This window comes from Phodopus roborovskii, unplaced genomic scaffold (assembly GCF_943737965.1).
Source record: "Phodopus roborovskii unplaced genomic scaffold, PHOROB, whole genome shotgun sequence".
Classification (NCBI taxonomy): Eukaryota; Metazoa; Chordata; class Mammalia; order Rodentia; family Cricetidae; genus Phodopus; species Phodopus roborovskii.
The window spans coordinates 1,638,207-1,660,359 of record NW_026126540.1 but is presented as its reverse complement, the minus strand read 5'-3'; the positions used below and the strand labels follow the sequence as shown (position 1 = coordinate 1,660,359).

Below are 22,153 nucleotides of genomic sequence, written 5' to 3'. Positions count from 1 at the left end.
TGAAAATCAAAACTAAAAAACTAAAAGAGAATATCTCCTCACCTGGGTTCAAAGATGAAAGTTAACAAATTCTGGGTAGGATATGGAGAAAAGGAACTCCTAGGGACTGTTGTTGGGATACAGGTTGGTATAGCTGTTACGGAAAAGCTGAATGAAAGCTGCTTAAGAAACTAAACCTAGATTTTCCAGAAGATTCTACTATCCTATGTCTGGGTATCTAGCCAGAGGAAATGGTGCCTGCCTACCTAGAGGTGTCTGTACTATGTTTGTTGCTGCACTATTCACATATCCAGCTAGTAGAATCACAAAAAGTGGTAAGAATAAGTGGGTAAAGAGGCTAGGCCATTATCCAGTAGTTAAGGAATAAGCAAAATGGGGGCTACAACTAGGAAAAAGACCACCAACACAAATCATCATGGCCAAATTAATTAAAGGAAGCAATTAATTAGAGCAAGCTTTTTTATTCATGTATAGGGACTTCCTTCCCATAAGTTGGGGTTTGAGAGATCAGCATTGGATATGAAGAAGACAAGGTTTTTATAGCTCAGGGGTAGGAGGATTTCAAATGGAGAGTTTGGCAGGCAAAATGGGGTTACAAGAGCAGAACTTAAGCATAACAAGTTAGTTATAATAACCTCCTGAAACGAAGATATGATTGCAAGATGATCATAACAACAAGTAGTCAAAACAACAGGTATTCATAAAACCCTTGAGAAACAGATTTAATCATACACAGGAATGAACCTATTTTGTCTTTACTCTAAGATAGCTTTTAAGTCATGAAGGCAAGCTGGTTCACCAAAACTAGAAGAAAACAGGAAGAAAATGTGTGTGAGAGTGTGCAGGCACATGTATGCATATGTGTGCATATCACTCAGCCACAGAAGAAAATCCCAGAATTCAGTGAGGCTGCTGGGCACTGAAGAGCAACTATTTGGATCTGAGGTAGTAGTGTGTCCAGCTATGATCAGGCACTGAGGTACAGTTCATCTCAAGCTCAGAGAGATAGTTTTGAGATGATCAAGGGTAGAGATACAGCCCAAAACTGAAAGTTCAAACTACTAAAAAGGAAGTATTTTTTTTTTACCTGCAAGCCAATTTGGGAAATGCATATATGGTCTTTAGATACAGAGTGGGGATAGATCACATGTGTGCTATGTTCCTCTTCACAAGAGTCCTTTGCTTCTCCTCACAGGCCAGCAAATACTCTGCAATTGACTTTGGAAAGCAACTACAAACATTTATGAAACTTGTCAAGATTAATAAAGATAGGCCGTGGGGAGGCAAGGTAGATGAAGCTAACTTACCACAATGTGTTCTCACCACACTCTATGAAATATGCTCACATTGCAAAGTCATAGTGAAAGAGCTGTAGCTTGACACAAGATAAATTTTACCGTGGTGTATATAGCATCAATAACTCCCCACAACCTCAGCCAAATACTCATTCATCTTCAGTTAACATAACGGACACAAGAATAGAGGTCCAAAGGTGAGGGGCCCTTGAAAGGAATAATGCAGCCCTCAGACACTCCTGCATGCAAGCCTGTTATGGATGCCTTGGGACCACTGAGTTGGGAAGCCCAGCCAGATTCTGAATCTTGCCTCCCTAAACACTAGCCCTGCCTTCAGCTGGATGCATGCTTTTTCCTTAACAGCTATCCTTCAGGGCCCCCATTTAAACAATCCTGTCCCTATGAACCATTATGTTAAATGATTACATATAATTTTATAGCCACAACGAACCTAACTAAATGATAATCTATTCACCATTCAAAAGCAGATTTCTTTGATTGTTAAGCACTGATCTGTTGTTTTATCATCCTTGTTTTTAAATATTGGATTCCCTCAGAAAACCCTTATCCTTACACTAGTCTAATAAAATATAATATCATTTCTCTTTACCAACTGTCCACATATACTTTACTTATCCTGGGCATTTGCTTTAAATTAATTTTAAGTTAGCATAGAAGTGTTTTCTCGGTTAGCTGATATTTGGGTCTATCGTCGTATCATATTTCCTCCAAGTTTCTCAAGCCAGACTGATAATGAAGCATATCAATTTTACTACTGTCATGAACATTCCTCCACAGGCAGCCAGATGTTCTGCATCAGTCAAGGGATTTTTTTTTTAACTTTCACAAATACTTAACAAAATAACTCTATTCCTAGGAGAACTGAGGCATGCAGTCCCTCTGAAATGTCTGTTCTAATCCAATGGAGAGTTGCACTGTTTTCTAAGTGATCAGTGCAAACCTAGAATTTCGCTACAAGAGCACAGGCGATCTCTTCACTGCTCTCATGGGTAGCATACAAGTTCCTGCAAACACTAGCACAAACCTGTTTTTATGCAACATCATAGTGTGGGGACTAAAAATATAGCACCAGTGCTTGACTCGTGTCCCTGACATTTATTTATCTGTTTGTTTATTGCACTGTGCCTTGGCTTCTTTACATACAAAGTGCAGAAAACCACAGGGACATTATAGATGGAGGAAACAATGGGTACAACATCCTTTGGAAGTGAGTGGCAGATAGTCAGAGCTCAGGAAATGGTAGGGAATACTATATTATCACGACTCCTCTGTAAGTCTCCTCCAAACAAAATGATCTCCTCAGCCATGTCCCCATAATCTTCTACATGTCAGTAAAGCATACTGCAGAATCACTTTATTTTAATGTCTCTGTGCCTCTCATAACCAGTGGGATGGACAACCTCCCATTCATGTCTGCATTCCCCAGCACCCATTATGGCTATATATTCTCAATCATAACAAAAGTTTCACCATTTGGAGTTGAGTTTTATTTTCACAAATAACCCAATATTTATCTGTACCCAGGCATGTTATTAAAGGAAACTGCTCAATTTGAGTATGTCTCAGTAAAAGCTAAACTGCCGTCTTAAAAAACTAAACCATGGTCTTGGGAAAGTGCTTGAACCTGAGTTCAATTCTCAGAACCCACTTTTTTTTTTTTTAAATGAGCATGATAGCATAGACTGGTAATCTCAGCACTGGAAAGACAAAAGCAGATGGATCCTTGAGACTCCCTGACCAAATAGCCCTGCCTACGTAGCAAATTCTGTAAATGATCTTGTCTCCAAGTAAAGGTCTGAGCATCTGAGAAACAACACCCCAGATGGTCCTCTGCTCTCTCCCTGTTCCCACGGGCACATGTACACCCACCCGCAAAAACATTCTCACACACTCATGCAGGTACACACAAAGAAAACAAGACTTCATGGAAGCAATGAGACATGTTTCTTACATTCTCTTGTTCTATGGTTTAAAAAAAAAATACTCTGAGAACAATTCTAGGACACTCCTGCAAAGGTTTTGAGGCAAGGCTGAGAGAACTTGATGTGTCATTTAGACCCTATGCTCCTAGATATGAATAATCATTCAAGTTTAACAGTTATTTCAACATATGCATTTTAGTTGTCCCTGAAAGGTCATACCAATCTATGTCTCTGGATGGCAGATGTGTGAGGACAGTCAGTCATGGCTTTTGTTTTTAATGTTAGAATCGTGAATTGCCTGTGAATTGGCAAACGTGTGGTTCTAAGCAAATATCATTCCTTCTCCTTAGCAATTATATGAATACAGAGTGATCTCTGTTTTATTTTAATTTGGGAGATAAATACTTTTTAGAATCTATTTTCAGTACAATTTTTGTTTAATTGAGAATCAATCTAAAACAAAGACCTGTTTTAAAGGAGGAAAAAAAATTTTTTTCATGTTGAATGACAGTCCATGGGACCACCTGATGCCTCATATAGATAGAATCTGGTGACTCTGACAGAATCCTGTCAAAACAGTGCTTATCATAGTGAATCCAAGGTCTGATGCTCACATATTTGGCCTCTCCCTGGAACCAAGGGCAGTATTAGGTCAATGCACAAACCAGCACTGATGTCCCTGAGTGCTTCCCATGCTTAGGGAGGCTACTTCAAACACCAGGTCAAGGCTAGATAGAGCTGGAGCTCAGTTGGTAGAGTACCTGCTTAGCATGCAGGAGACCCTGCTTCAGTCTCCAGTGTCACATAAAACATGGTGATTTCTCCTGTAACTCCAGCACTCTGGAGATAGCAACAGGAAGATCAGAAGTTCAAGAGCAGCCTGAGATACTGGAGACTCTATCTCCAAAAATCAGAAGGAAAAAAAAAAAAGCTATATCCGTTCCTGGAGCTTCCGAAAATTTTGCTAAGGTGGAGTTCTGTCACTGCATCTCTGCCAGATGTGGTGGTTTGAATGAGATGGCCCCATAGGCTCATATGTTCCAGTTGATGGGACTGTTTGGGAAGGACTAGAGGGTATGTTCTTGTTGAAGGGGGTTTGTCACTGGGGATGAATGGGCTTTGAGATTTCAAAACCCAGGCTGTTTCCAGTTAGCTCTCTGCCTCTTACTTTCAGATGTCTCAGCTACCCTCCAGTGCCCTGCCTGCCTGCTGCCATGCTCTCTACCATGATAGTCATGGACTAACCCTCTGCACCTAGGTTTCGATGTCTTAGCACAGCTATAGAAAAGCAACCAAGATGCCAGGTGATCCTGATAATTAAAGGTCATAAGATCTTTTAAAACACCAACATGGAGGCAAAGGCTATAGCAACCCAGCTGACTGCTGTCTCCACCACCCATGTAGGGTGGTGTACTGGGCAGATGGTTTCCCCAAACTGCAGCTCATTTTATTCAATCTAGAAGTGGGCCCCTCCCTCACAGGCTTCTTAGGACTGTGCAGAGTCCACAGAGTCTTAAAAACGGAGCAGAGTGCCTGGCAGGGAGCAGGGCCCAGTACACAGCAGTGTTAAACCCATCTCATCACAGACCTTGAGGCTGTCTTTAAAATCACCTGCTTTGTCATTCATCTCTTTTCTGATTTAAATACCTTTGTGGCCTCTTCTAGATTTTTTTCCCCAGTTTTCACTGACTTAGTAAGAGCTGAATTCTCTGATCTGTGTCCCATCAGAACCTGAGTCCTTCCCTGCCATCCTATGTGGGTGTCTAATTATTCCCTAAATGAACACACCTCGTTGCATGCTTTCATGTCGGTATCTCATTAGAGTGCTAATTGGCTCATCTTGTTATTTCCGTCCCTTCACCGGCATCGCTTTTCTGGGCACCGCCTTTCAGTCCTCACATCTTCCTATGCCCATTTCTTTCTTCTTGGTATTAAACCCTTCCTTTTATGCCTGTTGTCATTTCTTCCTTTCCACACAGCTCATTACACCCCTCCATCTGTGAACTTCATTATCCCATCCCGTTTTTATCTCATTATGTCCTCATCATGCACATGTGATTAGCTCCTCCATTCACACACAGTGCCGTATTCTTTCCCTCTGCTTCTTCTCATCGTGGGTTGCCATTCCCACCCTCCCCATTTAAAGCTCCCATTTACAAATCACATCATGCCCCCATGCCTTTATCATTACACTCATCCATTTATGCATCTCATTACATCATTACCGATGTGTATCTCAGTGTGCATTTCTATTTGTCTGCCTCATTACTGCCCCGTCAAGCATGTGCATGTCATTACTGCCCCTTGAAGCATTCATGTTGCCTCACATCCTTCTCTTCTGGCACTCATTACATCCACTGCTCCCAGATTTGACAATCAGCTAACAAAAACAGGCAGATAAGTGTGTCTTGCTTTTAGAAAATTAAATATGTTCCTCAGGCACCTAACATCAGTGTTTCTGATACAAGTCATTCATTTCAGAAAAATTTGCATATACTTCTTTAGTTCAAAGATCCAAAGAATTATATTTCATATATGTGGAAAGAAGCTTAGCTTCGTTTTTGAATGTCATTTTTACTACTTTTATTATTTCTCTACATTTTCGAAGTACTGTAATAACCCATGAAGGCTGTGGCAGCTCCTCCCTGAAGTTCAGGGGGTCACAGTATTTTGCAATTGGAGCGGCATATTGGAAGCTTAAAGGAAGTGAGCATGTTTTCCCCAGAATGTTAGTGAATGGCAGGAGCGTGAACTCTGTTCCTCCTGCTCCAAGTCTGTCCTTTATACTGTAGCATGTGGTGTCCATCTCTCCAAACGCCCTATGTGAAGTAATCCCTGTGTCATTCAATAAATATTCACATACATCATGCACACATAATTAATAATAATACTATTTCAAGTATATTTATGAATGTAGACCACCTCATTTTAGCATCCATATAAGTTCCCATTGTGTAAATAGACCAGTTTGCTGTATCCACTTCTCATGCACAGAGCAGCTACCCTGCTGATGACATCTACCTCAATCACTGTTACTCACTTATGCTTAACTCTGAGCTTCATCTGTTGAAAGACTAACTGGCATTTAAAATTCCAGCAGCATGGATACGATACCTTCTGTCTAAGGGACATGGGGCCCTTTCTCTTCTTATTGTCTCCCAGCTCAAAATGCTTCTGCCTCTGCATAACCAGTGTCCTCTTCAATCTGCACTTGGGCTCAACACACACAGGCCTCCAAACACGCCTCTCTCTGGCTGCCCACTGTGGCCACTCTTCTTCCATCATGATGCGGCTTTCCTTGAACATGTAGAGACTCCTTGCCCTTCAAGTACTGTGCCACTTGTGGGTTGTGTTTGAAACATTTCTTGCAGAAAACCTGGAAGATCTTAAGAGTGTTCCCCGTGTTTGTAGTGGTGCTGTCAGCACTGAAGACAAGTTGGGTTTTATATTGTTTTTAAGGTCTCTCTTTTTTGTGTGTGCGTGCGTGTGTGCGTGCATGTGCTTATGAAAGCATACCACATGTGCGCAGGTACCAGCAGAGGCCAGAAGAGAGTGACCATATGTGTGCTAGGAACCAGCCTCTGGTCCTCTGGAAGAGCAGCAAGTGCTCTTTACTGCTGACCTGTCTCTCCTGCCCACTACTTCCTACTTCCTATTTTAAGTAGTTAACATAGCAACAAAATAATTTGTTTTTTAATTTCATCTTGTTTTGGTTTTTTAGACAGGGTTTCTCTCTGTGGACTTGGCTGTTCTGGAACTTGCTCTTTATACCAGGCTGGCCTCGAACTCAGAGATCCACTTGCCTCTGCCTCCCAACTGCTGGGATTAAAGGTGTGTGCCATCACTGCCCAGAAACAAAAGAATTCTTAAAGCTAGATGCTACTCAAACATTGACATGCAATGGCATATTAAAATAAATGGCTCCTAAAACTGGTTGCTCTGATCCTCAGAACCTGGAATTCATCTCCATCGAGACACAATCACAAAGGAGAACAAAATGTTCTCTATAGAAGTGTAACTACTGGCTTTTAAGAAGCAACCACTTAAGAAGTGATTGTAGACTGTTGCAAGTACCTGCTACAAGCAGGCCCTGTGCATTGATAGTCCCTCAAAGCCTATTCAGATACAAGAAAAAAACTTACACTCTAATTCTCCCAGAGAACTCTGAACCTAGAAAGGTTTCCACGTGTGAGGTGGAAAAAGAAACCATGATGTTCTGCTGGTGGAAATGTGAACTGGAAGGTCATTCAGGAAAGCACACTGGCGGAACCCAATAATACTAAGGAAATGCACGATAGAAAATTTTAATATCTCATGAAACCAAGTTTCTGGGGTTGAGCAGATCATTATTTTCTGAGAGCAAATAGCCTTGCCAGTTCCCTTTAGCTTCTGTTGTTAGCTCTGAGGCAACATAATGAGAACCAGATGTCATCTAACACATTACTGGGTCTGCACTTCAGGCACAGAGCCCTGAAAAGATGGGTCTGGTCATTTATGTAGGGGAGGAAAGCATCCTCCTCACCTTCTGAAAAGAGGGAAGAAAGACACTATGCTCCTGGGAAGAGGCCTGGGTTTCTACTTTCGTCTCCACTGGACACCCACACAGACATGGACTTCCCCAGAATCTGAGTGAGTGAATGAGTGGCTAGAATCTCAGGTGAAGGTTTTGTGCAGGTAATCACACCTGCTCTGATTTTAAGATGGTAATGGCTGTGCCATGTCTAGAGGACTGAAAATTCCACAGCACTAAAACTATAGTGTTCACTAGGTGTCCTTGATGCTTGCAAGAGTCACCTGGGAAGAAGGAGTCTCAGTTGAGGAACTGCTCAGGTTGTATTAGCCTGTGACCATGTCATGAGAAATTGTCCTAATTGTTGACTGATGTAGAAAAGCCTAACCTACTATGGATAGTGCCACCCCTGGGCAGGTGGCCCAAGTTTGTATAAGAAATCTGGCTTACCGTGAACCAGGGTGAACGAGGCCATGTTCCTTCATGGTTTCTACTTGATTTCCTACCTTCAGGCTTCTGTTCTGACTTCCCTTGTGATGGAAGTTGTCTAGAAGTATAAGCTAAATAAACCCTCTCCTCCTTGAGTTGCTTTTAGTCATAATGTTTGTCACAGCAACAGAAACCTAACTGGGATGGTAGAATAGATGTGTTAAATGCATTTGAACATTTTAATTATGATGAGTTTATTTATACCCATATCATAAAAAGTATCTGTAGTAGTAGAAAATGGGAACCAGTCTGAGGGAAAAGGTGGTATCAAGGACAATAGAGAGTAAGAGAAGAACTTTGCCTCCAGCAGAGTAACACCTGTGGCTGAGTAATGTGATTCCCTCGTCTTCTTACCAAAGGAGGGAGAAGCAGGTCCCTTCAAAAAGGCCTGTCTTGTGCCACACAGTAGATGTTTAATGCATACCTGGTAAATGCTGGTAACAACTGTCAATTAAAAGAAAAGAATAGAAATTCTTTGTTTTTCAACACAAAAAGAGAACATAAAATACTGGTTATAATTTCTAAAAATCTAGTATTTTACTGCTGACACCACAATAACCATGTCAAAGCTTTCTTGGTATTTTGCTGGTTTTAATGATACAGAATTTAAAATTACTTTGATTTATAAAGACGTGATGTGTGGAGCTGGGGCTGTGTCTCTGTTGGTAGAGGACTCACCTAGCATGCACAAAGTTCTGGGTTCAACTTGCAGCACCATATAAAACCTAGATCTGTATACATCTGTAATCCCAGCACCTGGAAGACATGAATATCAGAGGTTCCAGATGCTCCTCAGCAATGTAACGTAACAAATTCAAGGCCAGCCTGGGATACATAAGAAAAAAAAACAAAAAACAAAAAAAAAAAAAAAAAAAAAAAAAACATGTTTATCAAGTATGGATGAAGCCTCTGTAGCATGACCCCAAATTGCTACCTTCATTTTCTACTTGGTCCCATACTCTTCTGTGACCTTTTCCATAAACTTTTTTGTTTAAAATCTTACATTATTAACTTGTATTCTCTAGTCATTCTTTTATGCCTTATCTTTAGGTGAATGTGAAGATTTGTCTTCTGAACTAAACCAATATTATGCAATCATTTTTTTTATTTTTATTTACTTTACATATCAACCACAGTTTCCCCTCCCTCCTCTCCTCTGTTCCCTACCCTGCCTTCTTTCCACCCCTCCCCCATCCACTCCTCAGAAATAGGCATTCTTCCCATGGGAAGTCAACAAAGCCTGGCAAATCAAATTGAGGCAAGACCAATCTCCTCCACCTACATCATATTCTGCCATCTTTATTAGTTCTTGCATAAAGATGTTCTCCAGAACCCTCTCTACCATGAACCAAATCTGGGAGTTCTGATCCAGCCACAATCAGAATCACAACTGCCCTCATCTGCCAGACACAGAATCCTGAAGGACACAAGGAGCTTGACACTTGTCTGTGGTCTCCATTGATAATGGGAAGCCTGCCACAGGGACCTTATTGGCTATGTACTCCTAGATTTCCCATATTAATTTAGGCTTCAACAATGAGAGCCGGTGGAACCTGTCTCACATATGGCATATATGCTACAGACTGAGATACCAAATCCTACATGTCTAGACTGACACCATGCTGCCACTGCTAAGTGTCTGTCTCCTACCTAGTGTTCTCCTTCTTCCCCGAACACTAAAACATTTTCCAAAACCTAAACTAGGCCTGGTGATTTGCACAGCTCACCTCTTCCTTCCACATTGAATGATGGGGAATAATGATGTGTTCTGATTTTTAAATATGAAAATTGTGCTTTTGTGAACAGACTACATACTTTGTCACACAAAACTGTAGGGAAGTATGAGCAGATGTACCAGGAAATTGACAAATTTCTCAAATACCAATTTATAAGCACAGGTCAGCCATCTCCACATCTGTTCCCAAAGGTGAAGAATTTTCCAGGCAGTGTATATCAGAATAACTTTGGAAAGTTTGTTGAAAAGCACATGTTCCCAGACCTGACCACAGACTTATGTCAGGCTATCACAGATGAGAACTGCATGTAATGCTTATAACAGGTCTCCTGGGATTCCTGATGTTGAATCCAGATGAGAACTAGTGATTTGGGGAAATAACCAGCATACCACACCAAAGAATTCAGATTCCTACACATCTTCACTTACTGGTTTTATTCTAAATACTTGTTAAATAAAATTAACTCCTATGATACTCACAGAGATGTGGGCGTACTGTATTGTACTGTAGTGTTTATTTATTGTATTGTATTGTATTTGCATTGTTGGGGATCAAGCTCAAGGCATTGCACATGCTAGGCAATTACTCTACCACTAAGCTATAGCCTCACCTCCCCAGGTTAGGTGTTAAAGAGATGTTCTTTCTCTAAATGAATATGGTAGCTTGTAGTTGTTGCCCCAGACAAGAAGGCAGAATTTCTAGAGCACAAGTTGAAAAACAGAACAAGAAAGTGCTTTGTACATCTTTAATGAGCATACTCAAATAAACATGGAAATAGAAAGCCCAAATGTTACCATTGATATAAATTAGAAACAAGAGCCACATATCTCAATTAGTAAAATAACAATCATTGAAATATTCTACAGGTAAAGAACTATTCATCATATTTCCAAAAATGACCAAAAAGCATAAAAGTCAGTCTTCCTGTGAAAGAGCTTTTGTTCAATGGGAGGTCCAAAGCCACATAGTAAGTAGCTCACATAGTAAGCCGTTTACCACACACAGAGGGAAGATGTCTTCCAGTGTCCCATCCACTTCTTGGGACTGCAGAACTATGCCATCTCCAATCATTTATTCATAGTCCCCAACATACCAGCTGCTCTATTTCATTAACTGAATTCAGCAGCAGTGTTTTTCAGTAGTCGAAAGAATGAGAAGATTAAGTTAGAGGGTGGACATTCTTTAAAGTCTCTTGCTAATCCGTGCATTCAACACAGTGTTTCTTCCATTATGCCTGTCCAATGACAGATGAATTGTTGATCATATTCCCTCAGGAAATTCATTTCACAACTGGGACTACATATAATTAGGATGTGCACTCTAGAAATAATTAATGCGTGGAGTCCTTATTAATGTGCAAGAACATTAGTGACTTCTTGAATTTTTTTCATTTCTATCTATTATGAGATACTTGGGCTTTCAAGCTAGAAGTCCTGGAACCAGAAGCACACACAGCACACAAGGCAAGCCCATGTTTTCTTTCTGTACACGGAGAGCTTTGGAACAGAATTTAAATGTGCCAGAAGCCAAAGCTCTTCCAGATGTATGCTTTGGCTGATTTTTAGAAAACTCTTCACAGTTCCCTCTCAGTACATAGACAATGGTGTGAGCTCTAGAGCCACACACTTTAAAAACAAACATCACATTCACTTATGTACTTAGAGGAGGGTGTGGCATGTACATCAGGTGCACACGTGGAAGCCAGGGGACAACTTGAGATGTCGGTTATCTTTTTCCACCATGGATTGCAGGAATTGAACTCAGATCATCAAGTTTGGTAGAAAGCCTCTTTACTCAAGTGTCTTTGCCTACTGAACTACCTGTTACCTCCCCCCATTTACACACACACACACACACACTTTTATGAAATGTAATGAAATGTTGTAAATGTCCACTCATCTTTCCCCCACTGCCTGGTTAATTTTTCTCTACGTGGATTTACAAAAGACTTCCTTATGGTTTTCCTGATTTTTCATTTCATTAATTACTTTTTTCTAAAGTTGGAGACAAACATCTAAACAACTGTTTTACAAGACCATTTTCCCTCTAGTGACTTCTTAGCCTTTTTAATTAGGTGACACTTACTAGAGAAATCCTTCTCAGAATGTGTTTACTGGTATTATTATGTAACTCTTTCCTAAGTCCACATAAACAATGTGAGCGCATTGTCACTCAGGTTTTACAGAGACCTGATTTGAAGGGTACCTGGGAGACTGACTCTTCTAAGTAGGACCATCTTTCTTTGAGAATAGACAAAAGACCAGGGTGCTAGCAAAAACACTTATTTGTTATTGGACACAGTTCTTGATCTCTTGCTACCTACTAGAAGCTACTTAAAGTTTCAAGTTTCTTGTTTCTTCAAGGCTCATTCTTTACGTGTCTGCTAGCAAGATGGATCTTATGTATGTAAGGTGTGTGTGTGTGTGTGTGTGTGTGTGTGTGTGTGTGTTATGAAACTGATATCCTGTCGTCTTTGCCTTCATAAAAAAAAAAAAAAAAAAAAACCACAGGAGCCTCCACTACTCAAGGGTAAAAGATTATACAAACAGCTGAACACTGAGACATGAAAATTGTTGGTAGGTCATCTGAGGGCCCATCTGCCACAATCCCATCAGAACTGAAATACCCAGAGAGGGATGGAGAATTAGATATGAACTATTTTATCATTCTTCTGTTGTTTAGATACCTAAAAGGAAGTTTGTGATTTTCTAAACTAATTTTTAAAACAAGTTCTCTTGTTTTGAAGATGAAAGGATGAGGAACAGGAAAGGAGATAGGGCCATATGTCATTTCTGGGGCAAAATTGGGCACTCAGAAAGGTAAAGGTAAGTTAAAAATAATGACCCAAAGCACATTTAAGAAATACAAATCCCAAAAGTTATCACTGGTAGTCTATACTTGCTTGTTTTGTAACTTGCTTTGGTTTTCCACTGATATTTGAAATTGCATGGGCTTCATCTGTCTATTTAAAGTTGGCTGTTGTTGCCAACTGCAATAGTTCCTATAACTACCATCTATCTTCCTCACTCTGATCCCTTTGCATAACACCTCAATCCTCTGAATAGCTAAACCTGCTCTTGGCTTCAGAACTCAAGCACTGGGATGCAGCCCACCATCTGTCTTAAACTTCTCAAGTAACTTTTTGCCAAGGCAAGTGTGGATTATGGGCAACAACCTGGGACATTCCTGGTCTCAGAACAGGAAAAATAAAGAAAGCTCTACGTATTATTTAAGTACTTTGTTTGCTAGTAGTGTTTGCTGGGAATGAAGAATTGATCTCTAATTGTGTGAGAAACAAAGACTGATCTGCATGCCGATGGCCACGGACAGACTTCAGAGACCTTGCAGTTTTGAAACAGATATTTATGAACATCTGCTTTCTCCCCATAAATTTTAATATGGATTTTATCCTTTGAAACATACAAAGCTCCCAGGTGCTTCTTTGGTCTTTGTCTTGGGGAATGTGCTTTAAAAAAGAAGTCTCTTTTTTCCCAATAAACACATTCTAAATCATTTTGTTAAAACAACATTCATTCATGAGTAAGTGTGTGCGGCACATACACATATGCAGGAGCTATTGAAATGCATCTAATGTTAAGAATCCAAAATCCTGTATTCAGAATATTAAATCTTAATCCGAGATTGTAAAGCACAGTTGTCTTAGTAAAGATGCTAAAAGGTCTGATCTGTGGTTTTCATTAGAAGGGTTTCTTTAATACTTGTTTATATGACAAACACTTTCAGAGGCTGAGTTTTCAAACATCCAATACAACAAACAAAATCCCTGTCCCCATTTTGTTTATCTTATGGTGAGCATGAATTTTCTCTAAAAAGAATTGTTAAATTGTCTTTATGCCTTTCATATAGTTCTTTGGCAAATGGGATTTGTACTGGGCCTACAAACCAAATTATGCTACTCCATTCCCAGGGCTATACTAGATACTCGGGATGCAGCAGGTCTCAAATGGCTCAGAGTCTAGTATGCTTCTCATCTGTGTCTACAGATGGAGAAGTGGTTGGTCTGGAGTAAGATCTGCATAACCCATTGTCCATTCTTTATTCTGGTCCATCTTAAGCTATGCAAACACCACAAACATCTCTTGGCCTTCCAGATGCTAAGAGTTACTATTAGAAGAAAGAAAGATGAAAGTTCAGAACCAAAGGCAAAGTGAAGTCACAGTACACCAGTGCCCACACATAAAATACATTGAAGGGGTGCACGCAAGCAAGGGTAGCAAGAATACAAGTCCTTCTTAGGAGGACCAAGGTTTCAAGAGTGCTGTCCTGCTGCCTGATAACACAGGATATGGGTTATCATAACTGGAAAGCCCCTGGAGGACAGTAGAGAAATTTTTTTTTCATTAGGCTAGTGGTTTTCCATCTACTTACAGTCTAAAGGACCAGTTTTCTTCTCTGCCTCATGCAATAGGCCATCTAAAAATGAGCCTCTTTTGCTCCAACTAAGAATCTAAGCAATAGTGGAGAAGCTACCTTAAATGCCCTTTCCCTATAATGAGATTGATGACTACCTTATATGCCATCCTAGAGCCTTTACCCAGTAACTGACAGAAGTAGCAGACACCCACAGCTAAACATTGAGCCAAACTTCTGGAATCCAGTTGTAGAGAGGAGAGAGTGATGCACAAAAGTGTCACCAAGCTGGGGAAACCCACAGAAACAGCTCACCTGAACAAGGGTTCATGGACCCCAGACTGACAGCTGAGAAACCAGCATAGGACAGAACTAGGCCCCCTGAACATGGGTGTCAGTTATGAGACCTGAGCAGTCTATGGGGCCTCTGGTACTGGAACAGGATTTATCCCTAGTATACAAATGAAATTTGGGAGCCCATTACCCACAGAGGGATTCTCTCAGCCTAGATACATGGGTGGGGGGAGGGCATAGGCCCTGCCCCAAATGATGTGACAGACTTTGATGATCCAGCATGGAAGGCTTCACCCTTTCTATGGAGCATAAGAGTGATGGGATGGGGACTGGTGGGGGGGGGGGCATGGGAAGATAGGAGGGAGAGGGAACTGGGATTAATATATAAAATAAGATTGTTCGACTCAGTGTTTATGTATGGGTGTTTGCTCCTGTTTCCAACAGGTATTAGATGAGGGCTCCACGGATAAGTTAGTTGTTGACCTCACTCTCGGGAAGGGCATTTATGGTAGCCTTTCCACAGATGCTCAAATTGTTAGTTGGCGGCAGTCTTGTAGTTCTCTAGACCTTCTTTTGTGTTCAATTTTATCTTAAAACCAATATTGGCTCCCTCTTTTATGTTTTCTCTCTCTCTCTCTCTCTCTCTCTCTCTGTCTCTCTCTCTCCTGTCTTCTATTCCTAACCGGTCTCAATCTCGCTAGTCACACGTGTTTTCCTTTCTTCCCCCTTGCTTTCTCCTACTTCTCTCTCCATTCGCTGCCCCCCCCCCGCTTCCCCTGTGCTCTGGGGGACTTGTCCCTTCCCGGTTCTGTGAGGGACTTTATGTGAATCTCTTAGAATACACCTTGTATCCTAGTTCCTCTGGTGGTGTGAATTATAGGCTGGTGATCCTTTGCTCTAGGTCTAAAATCCATGTACAAGTGAGTACATACTATGTTCCCCAGATGCAGATGGAGAGGACAAGACCAGGCTACAGAAACACATAGAGACAGCTTACCTGAACAAGGAGGAGCTAACGGGCCCCCCCAGACTCATAGCAAGGAAGCCAGCATGGGACTGACTCAGGCCCCCCTGAATATGGGTCTCAACCAGAAGGACTGAGCAGTCTAAGGGACCTCAGACAGTGGAGCCAGGATGTATCCCTGGTGCACAAAAGGACCTTGCGAACACATCCCCCATGGAGGGATAACTGCCTTAATCTAGAGACAGGAGAGAAGCCCTAGTCCCTACCTCACAGGTCCTGTCAGATCTACATGACCCCAACTGGATGGCATTCCCCTACATATGGAATTGGGGTGGGGGATGGGAGGGGAGGGTGGTTAGAGTGCATGTGAGTGGGCAGAGATGATAAAAGGGAGAGAAGGAGGGAGGAAGAGAGGGAGAGAGGGAGGGAGGGAGGAAGAGGGAACTGGGATTGACATGTAAAATAATAAATTAAAGTGAGCCCATCCCTGTATTTTCCATCACTTTCTAAAAAAGCAACCTTATGAAAATGATATCTGAGGTATGAATAACTAGTTCTTGACTTTAAATGCAACTTAAATGTAAAGCTATTCAACTGGGCAATGGTGGCACATGTCTTTTATCCCAGCACTCAGAAGGCAGAGGCAGGTGGATCTCTGCGAGTTTGAGGCCAGCCTGGTCTACAAAGTGAGTTCCAGGGCAGCCTGGAACATTACACAGAGAAACCCTGTCTCAAAAAAAAAAAAACAAAACAAACAATAGATAGATAGATAGATAGATAGATAGATAGATAGATATAGATAGATAGATAGATAGATAATAGATAGATGATAGGTAGATAGAGAGATGATAGATGATACATAGATTGATAACTAGATACATAGATAGAGCCATTCCTCCAGCAACATCTCCTTCAACCACAGTGTTGCTCAGTGCCTTTCTTTCTTTATGAAAATTTTAGAGATACTTCAAATCAGTAAAATTTTAGCCACTTCAGATTCCGGTGTCTCTCCCTGTACCCCAAGCCTTGGGCCTGAGGCTATGTTCCCTCACTCTACAGTGAAGAGCCATCCCATGGAAGAGTGAGCTAAGCACTATTTTCCAAGGCTGGCCAAGAGAAACCCCTTTCAATGCTGTCTTGGTGTCAGCTCTGCTAGTGAGCATTGGCCATTCCAACTTCACATCCCCTTCTTCTGGTGTCAGGAGCTCTGGAGCAGGCAGGCATGCTCATTTCTTTGTGCTTTGTGTTCCTGAAACAGGATCTGGACCAGGTTCAGCTCCATCTGGAAGAAGTGAGGTTCTTTGACGTGTTTGGCTTCAGTGAAACAGCAGGGGCATGGCAATGCTTCATGTGCAACAACCCTGAAAAGGCAACTGGTGAGTAGTCCCCCGCCCCCATTATGAAGAACCAGCTGTGCACCCTCAGATGTACAGGGGTCTGTGAGCCAGTGGCTCTATTTGGCCTTCTTCTTGGTAAATGCCCCCACGCTGTACTAATTTACAGAGTTGTATCCGATCTCTGCCCTGCTCTATGAAAGGCTTCTCACTGGGGTGGTTGTGCAAAAAAAAGGAGCAAGATGCGTGAAAGGAGAGATACAGAATCAGAACAGAGAGAGAAGAGTCTTTAGCCTGATTTTGGTTATCAGGAGAGCAAGGTCGGGATGGATTTGTGGTAGAGTACTGGCAAAGCAAATGAGAAGTCCTAGGTCCAATCTCCAGTATTTAAGAAGGGAGGGAGGGAGGGACGGAAGGAGGGAGGGAGGGACGGAAGGAGGGAGGGAGGGAGGGAGGGAGAGGTGAGAGAAGAGAGATTTTACTCTGAAAGTAACTTGATTTTACCCAAATGACCCTGAAGGTTGGGGAAAAACGCTCTGCCCAGCTGTGTTCCCCAGCCTCAAAGAGCTGAGGCCACACTAATTGAGGGACTGAGAACCCAGTCCACATTGTCTGGTAGTTATTCCTTATGGTGCTGCTTGATGAATGAGTCTTGCACACTGCTAATTGGCAGCAACCAGTTGCTAACTGTTCACCGTTCACTATTCCTTGCCTTTTCTGCTGCCCAAGGAATTTAGTCTACCAACCTTACTAAAAGTAACAACTGTTAGTGGATCTGAGCAAAGCTCCATGCTAAGCAGGGCTGATGCCTGCTTTCCTTTAGTCGATACAACAATATTAAGGTGAACACTTCATTTCCTGCACCTTCTACTCCAATATGGGGGTTTTATCATCTTAAAGATAACCTATTGTGGCAAGTCTATCCTCTTCTTAACTTCCAAGAAGTTAGGGCTGAATCTAAAAAAAAAAAAAAAAAAGAAAGTGTTTATTTGACCAGACGGAGATGTAAGAGCTCACAGAGAGGTACCAATTAAAATGTATTACCCCACGGAAAAGGTATGGAAGGAAGGAGCTGGCAACAGAAGATGCCAGCCTTTGTGAAGCACAGATTGTGCACTGATTACAGAGTCTGGAATAAGCCCATGCCAGAGTGAACACCTCAGCTGGTAAAAAGTCCATTCAAGCAAATAAGAAATTGGAGAATTGTATGCCTCCATTATAAAACTTTTAATTAGAGCTTTACCACACATATGCAAAAAAGACAGAGCATAAAAGAGATTTCATTTGAGAGCATGGTGAAATAAGGTACTTATCTTAGGTGGTTCTGAGAGGGTCTTCACTCCTAGTGCTCCTAGTAAGTTAAGTCCTTAATACAATAAATATGGAACCAAACTGACTGAAGGAGGCCTCTGAAAAGGGGCACCTAAACATTACAGGATACTCCTTTAATATGTGTTTTCTCAAATTCCCTGCCACACACTTGAAAAAAGCATTTTGCACATCACCATCTTATTTGTTTTTCTCACTGTGAAGTACAGCCTGGGAACACAGAATGAGAAACACTCTAACGAGGCCAAATATTTTATAGCAGAACATATTGAATCAAAATGTTCGGCCCTAAAACCTTCTGCATGTTTGGATTTCTTTCCTCAATTTCCTTGGGCTGCCTGAAAGAGGCTCTGAGTTCTCTTTTAAACTGTTATTTTCACATTCAGAAACTCCTGAGTCCCTATAGAGTTTATATTTGTTGATTTCATCTTCCTTTTATATAAGCATATAAATTATATATTTAATCTAAACGAAAGGTCTAACATCATCCTGCAGCCAAATGTATTCTTCAGGGAGAAGGCATTTGCATTCTCGTTGTGCTTAAATTCTAACATGAAAGATGACTAAGACCTACAAATGAGTATCTGGGTCACGGGCATAAACAGTTGGCCTGGTTGCAGCCTGTTTTTCATACATGCAGTGTATGCCTTTGACATGGGCTGAGTGTCCTCTACAGGATGCCTGGAGACAGAAAGATGAAGACGGTGTATTCTTTCTGCTTCAGAAGGGATTCACAGCCCAGTTAGGGCCAGAAGACGTCTATGAGAAAATGGTGAACTGGTCTTCATACATTCTTTAGCACAAAATAAATAGTTATTGAATGAGTGAATGTGTATATGATATTTTAAAATGGTCAAGTTACCAGGCATAGTGGTACATGACTTTAATCCCAGCACTCAGGAGGTAGAGGTAAACATAACTCTATGAGTTTGACATCAGCCTGGTCTATAGAGAAAGTTCCAGAACAGCCAGGGATACACAAAGATACCCTGTCTCAAAACACAAAACAATAACAACAACAAGAATGGCCAAGCCAAATATTCCTCACTATTAAAATGTGATGGGACTGGAAAGATGACTCACAGTTAAGAACACTGGCTGCTCTTCCAGAGGTCTTCAGTTCAGTTCTCAGCAACGCATGGTGGTGGCTCACAATCATCTATGAGATCTGGTGCCCTCTTCTTGCATGCAGGCAGGCATACATGCAGGCATAACATTGTATACATAATAAATAAAACTTTCTTTAAAAAAATGTAAGAACATGATGCTTCAAGGCCATGATAATGTGTTAACCATACCAAATACACATCACTATGCCAACTTAGGGCACTGTGAACCTAGTAAAAGAATTTTGACCCTGTTCCCTCCATAAGAGAACTCATCACATAGTAACCAAACACTCAGCCTCACACAGGGCTGTGTTTTGCCCAGCTGTGGACTGTGCACAACTCTGAACTCCACTTGTGCTTGAATTAGGTCAGATGGCCTGCCATCTGCAAGAGGACGACTCGGAAGAAGTAGGGTCGATCTCTAACAGAAATGACTGAATAGACTGATATCCCCCAACCACAGGGACTAACCAATGATACAATAACTATTCTCATATAGTCTGTGTTCAGATATTTTTCAACTACTATCCAGCCTCTATAAATGGGTCACAAATTATAAGTCAATTATACATCAGGAAAGAAAATCAGAATTATAGAATACTTCTTAGAATGTTGAGACTATGGCTCTAGGAGTCCTTCAGAAGTCAACAGTCACAAACCGTCTTGTATTGTCACCTCACATACTTCCCAACCCAGGTAAAATTCTCATCACTGTCTTCCCATCTCTTTCATCATCACACAGAGGCTCACTGGAGTTTAATATCTAGTGCTCAATACCATTAATTAAAAATGAATCAGAAAAAAAAATACTAAATGATAGAGTTGAAGAGAGGCCCTGAGATCATGACAATTTATCATTCTAACTAATGTATTGTTGTGTGTTGTGCATGTGTTTTTCTTCTTTTATTATCATTATTGGTTCCACAAAAGAGAGAGAGAGAGAAGATAAAGAAAACACAGATTCAGCCATTTCCTCCAACACTTATCCACAGTTGGAACTAGCATTTTCTTCAAGACAAGCTAATTTCATAAATTAAAATTTAAATTTCTGGGCTCAGTACAAATTAAAAACATGGAATTTTAGAAACCAATAAAAATCATTCCACAATGTTACAGTGTGTCATAAAGATGAAAGTGAAATTTAATTGTTTAGATGTGATCTGCCTCTTTGATTTATTTTGCAAGAGTGGAAACTTTGATATGGTAATAAGTGGATGATCATTACGTGTAGCCAGTGATTACAGCAGAAACTATTTCCAATCCAATTGCTGATTCAGTTCCAATAGTCATTTTGCAAAGGTACAAAGCAGATGATTTCAAAATCTCAGAAATAACTCAGAAACCCTCGGAGACCTATCTGGTGAGATTTACTGCAGATCCCATTACTCCACGTGAATGAAAGAATAGAGGTTGAGCAAGATGATTTAGCCAAACATAGCTGTCTTCTGGAAAACCATGCCCAGCCTCCTTATCAGCTGCCTATGAGTCTTGGAACTACCAGGCCTGTGACAGTAAAAGAAGTCAGAGAACTGCCCTGGGGCTCATCGGGACTTCTAGCCTGTCACATTTTTTAAGGAGGAGAAGTAGGTCATGACTTTCTGTCTTGCTGCCTGAAGCACGTGGGGTGACCTCGTTCTTGTAACCTACAAAAGGGTGAGAGAAAGAAGGAAGGAACAGCTCAGGATTTTGGCAAGCATGTCCTCTATAAATCTGAGTAATCCCAATGTAGTCACTGCTTGAGTCATTTGATATTTAGAGTTTGAATGTGGTTGTCAGTAGGAGGTCTCCATGGATTCTAAAAGAAAGTGGAAGAATTCTTCTTGAATAATGTTCTATCATGAGTCTTCTGTAGAACTGATTTTAAATATTTGCTGGATGAGAGTGTGCTGCCCTTTCTTTCTACCACACAAACAAATGGAAGGGGGTCTAAAGAAAATCAGTGTGGAAATGGCATCCTTGACGGTGAGATTATCTCCAGACACTAAAGACAATGGGGACTATGGTGGGACTCTCCTTCAATACATACCATCCTTATGGTCTAGATGCCTTCCTGTGCCAAATGCCAATATAAGCATGAGCTAAATGATCCTAAACAGCCCAACTCATAGCCCACAAACAGCTTGTAGTTCCACTAATACTGAACTTTTCCATTTAGTTTCAATGTAACTTTCATAGAGCTTCAAACATAAAGAAATCCACCTTGAACTTATGCAATGGCTGGGATTGTCTTATATCTTTCCTCCTCCCACACATATTTGAGTGTGGGCTTATCTGGTAAATATTGCTAGCATCCCCCAAAACAGCACAACACTGTTGTACCCAGCTTCACAGCTCATATTTACACTGTCGATGACTATTGTCTGTGTATTGGTTACATAAAATTGAACCCAGCTTGTTGTTCACATACTCTGAATTATCAATGATGGCATAAACATGTACTCATCAGCCCAGATGATTTATCATCTTTAAATGCTTTTCCTTTTCTAGTTCTATGGTCCTGCAGCATGACCCTACCCCACCCCCACACACCCCTCTCTGTTCTAGGGCAGAATAAATTCTCCTTCCCTTTGCTCTTTCTGTCTTCTGCCTACAGGTCTGCATTGCATGTGGCACGTTGACATACAGTAAAGCAAAAGAGGAGCCACGTATTATCCCAGGCCCAGCACCCAGTCATGTTCAATAATCACTGACAAGCAGATGGGGGATAAGCAAGCTGTGAACCTGCCAGTGGCAGCATAGCCATCATAGGAAATTGATTTGTCTTTTCAAATACAAAGTT

General features: G+C 41.2%; 1 protein-coding gene across 1 annotated transcript in view; it reads left to right on the top strand.

Moving 5' to 3' along the window:
• Positions 1-22,153, top strand: part of Veph1 (ventricular zone expressed PH domain containing 1) — a 205,482-nt gene that overhangs the window by 160,119 nt on the left and 23,210 nt on the right. The window contains exon 11 of the mRNA XM_051198959.1: positions 16,861-16,978. Within this exon, the coding sequence (XP_051054916.1) occupies positions 16,861-16,978 (118 nt within the window). The remainder of the gene's footprint in view (positions 1-16,860; positions 16,979-22,153) is intronic.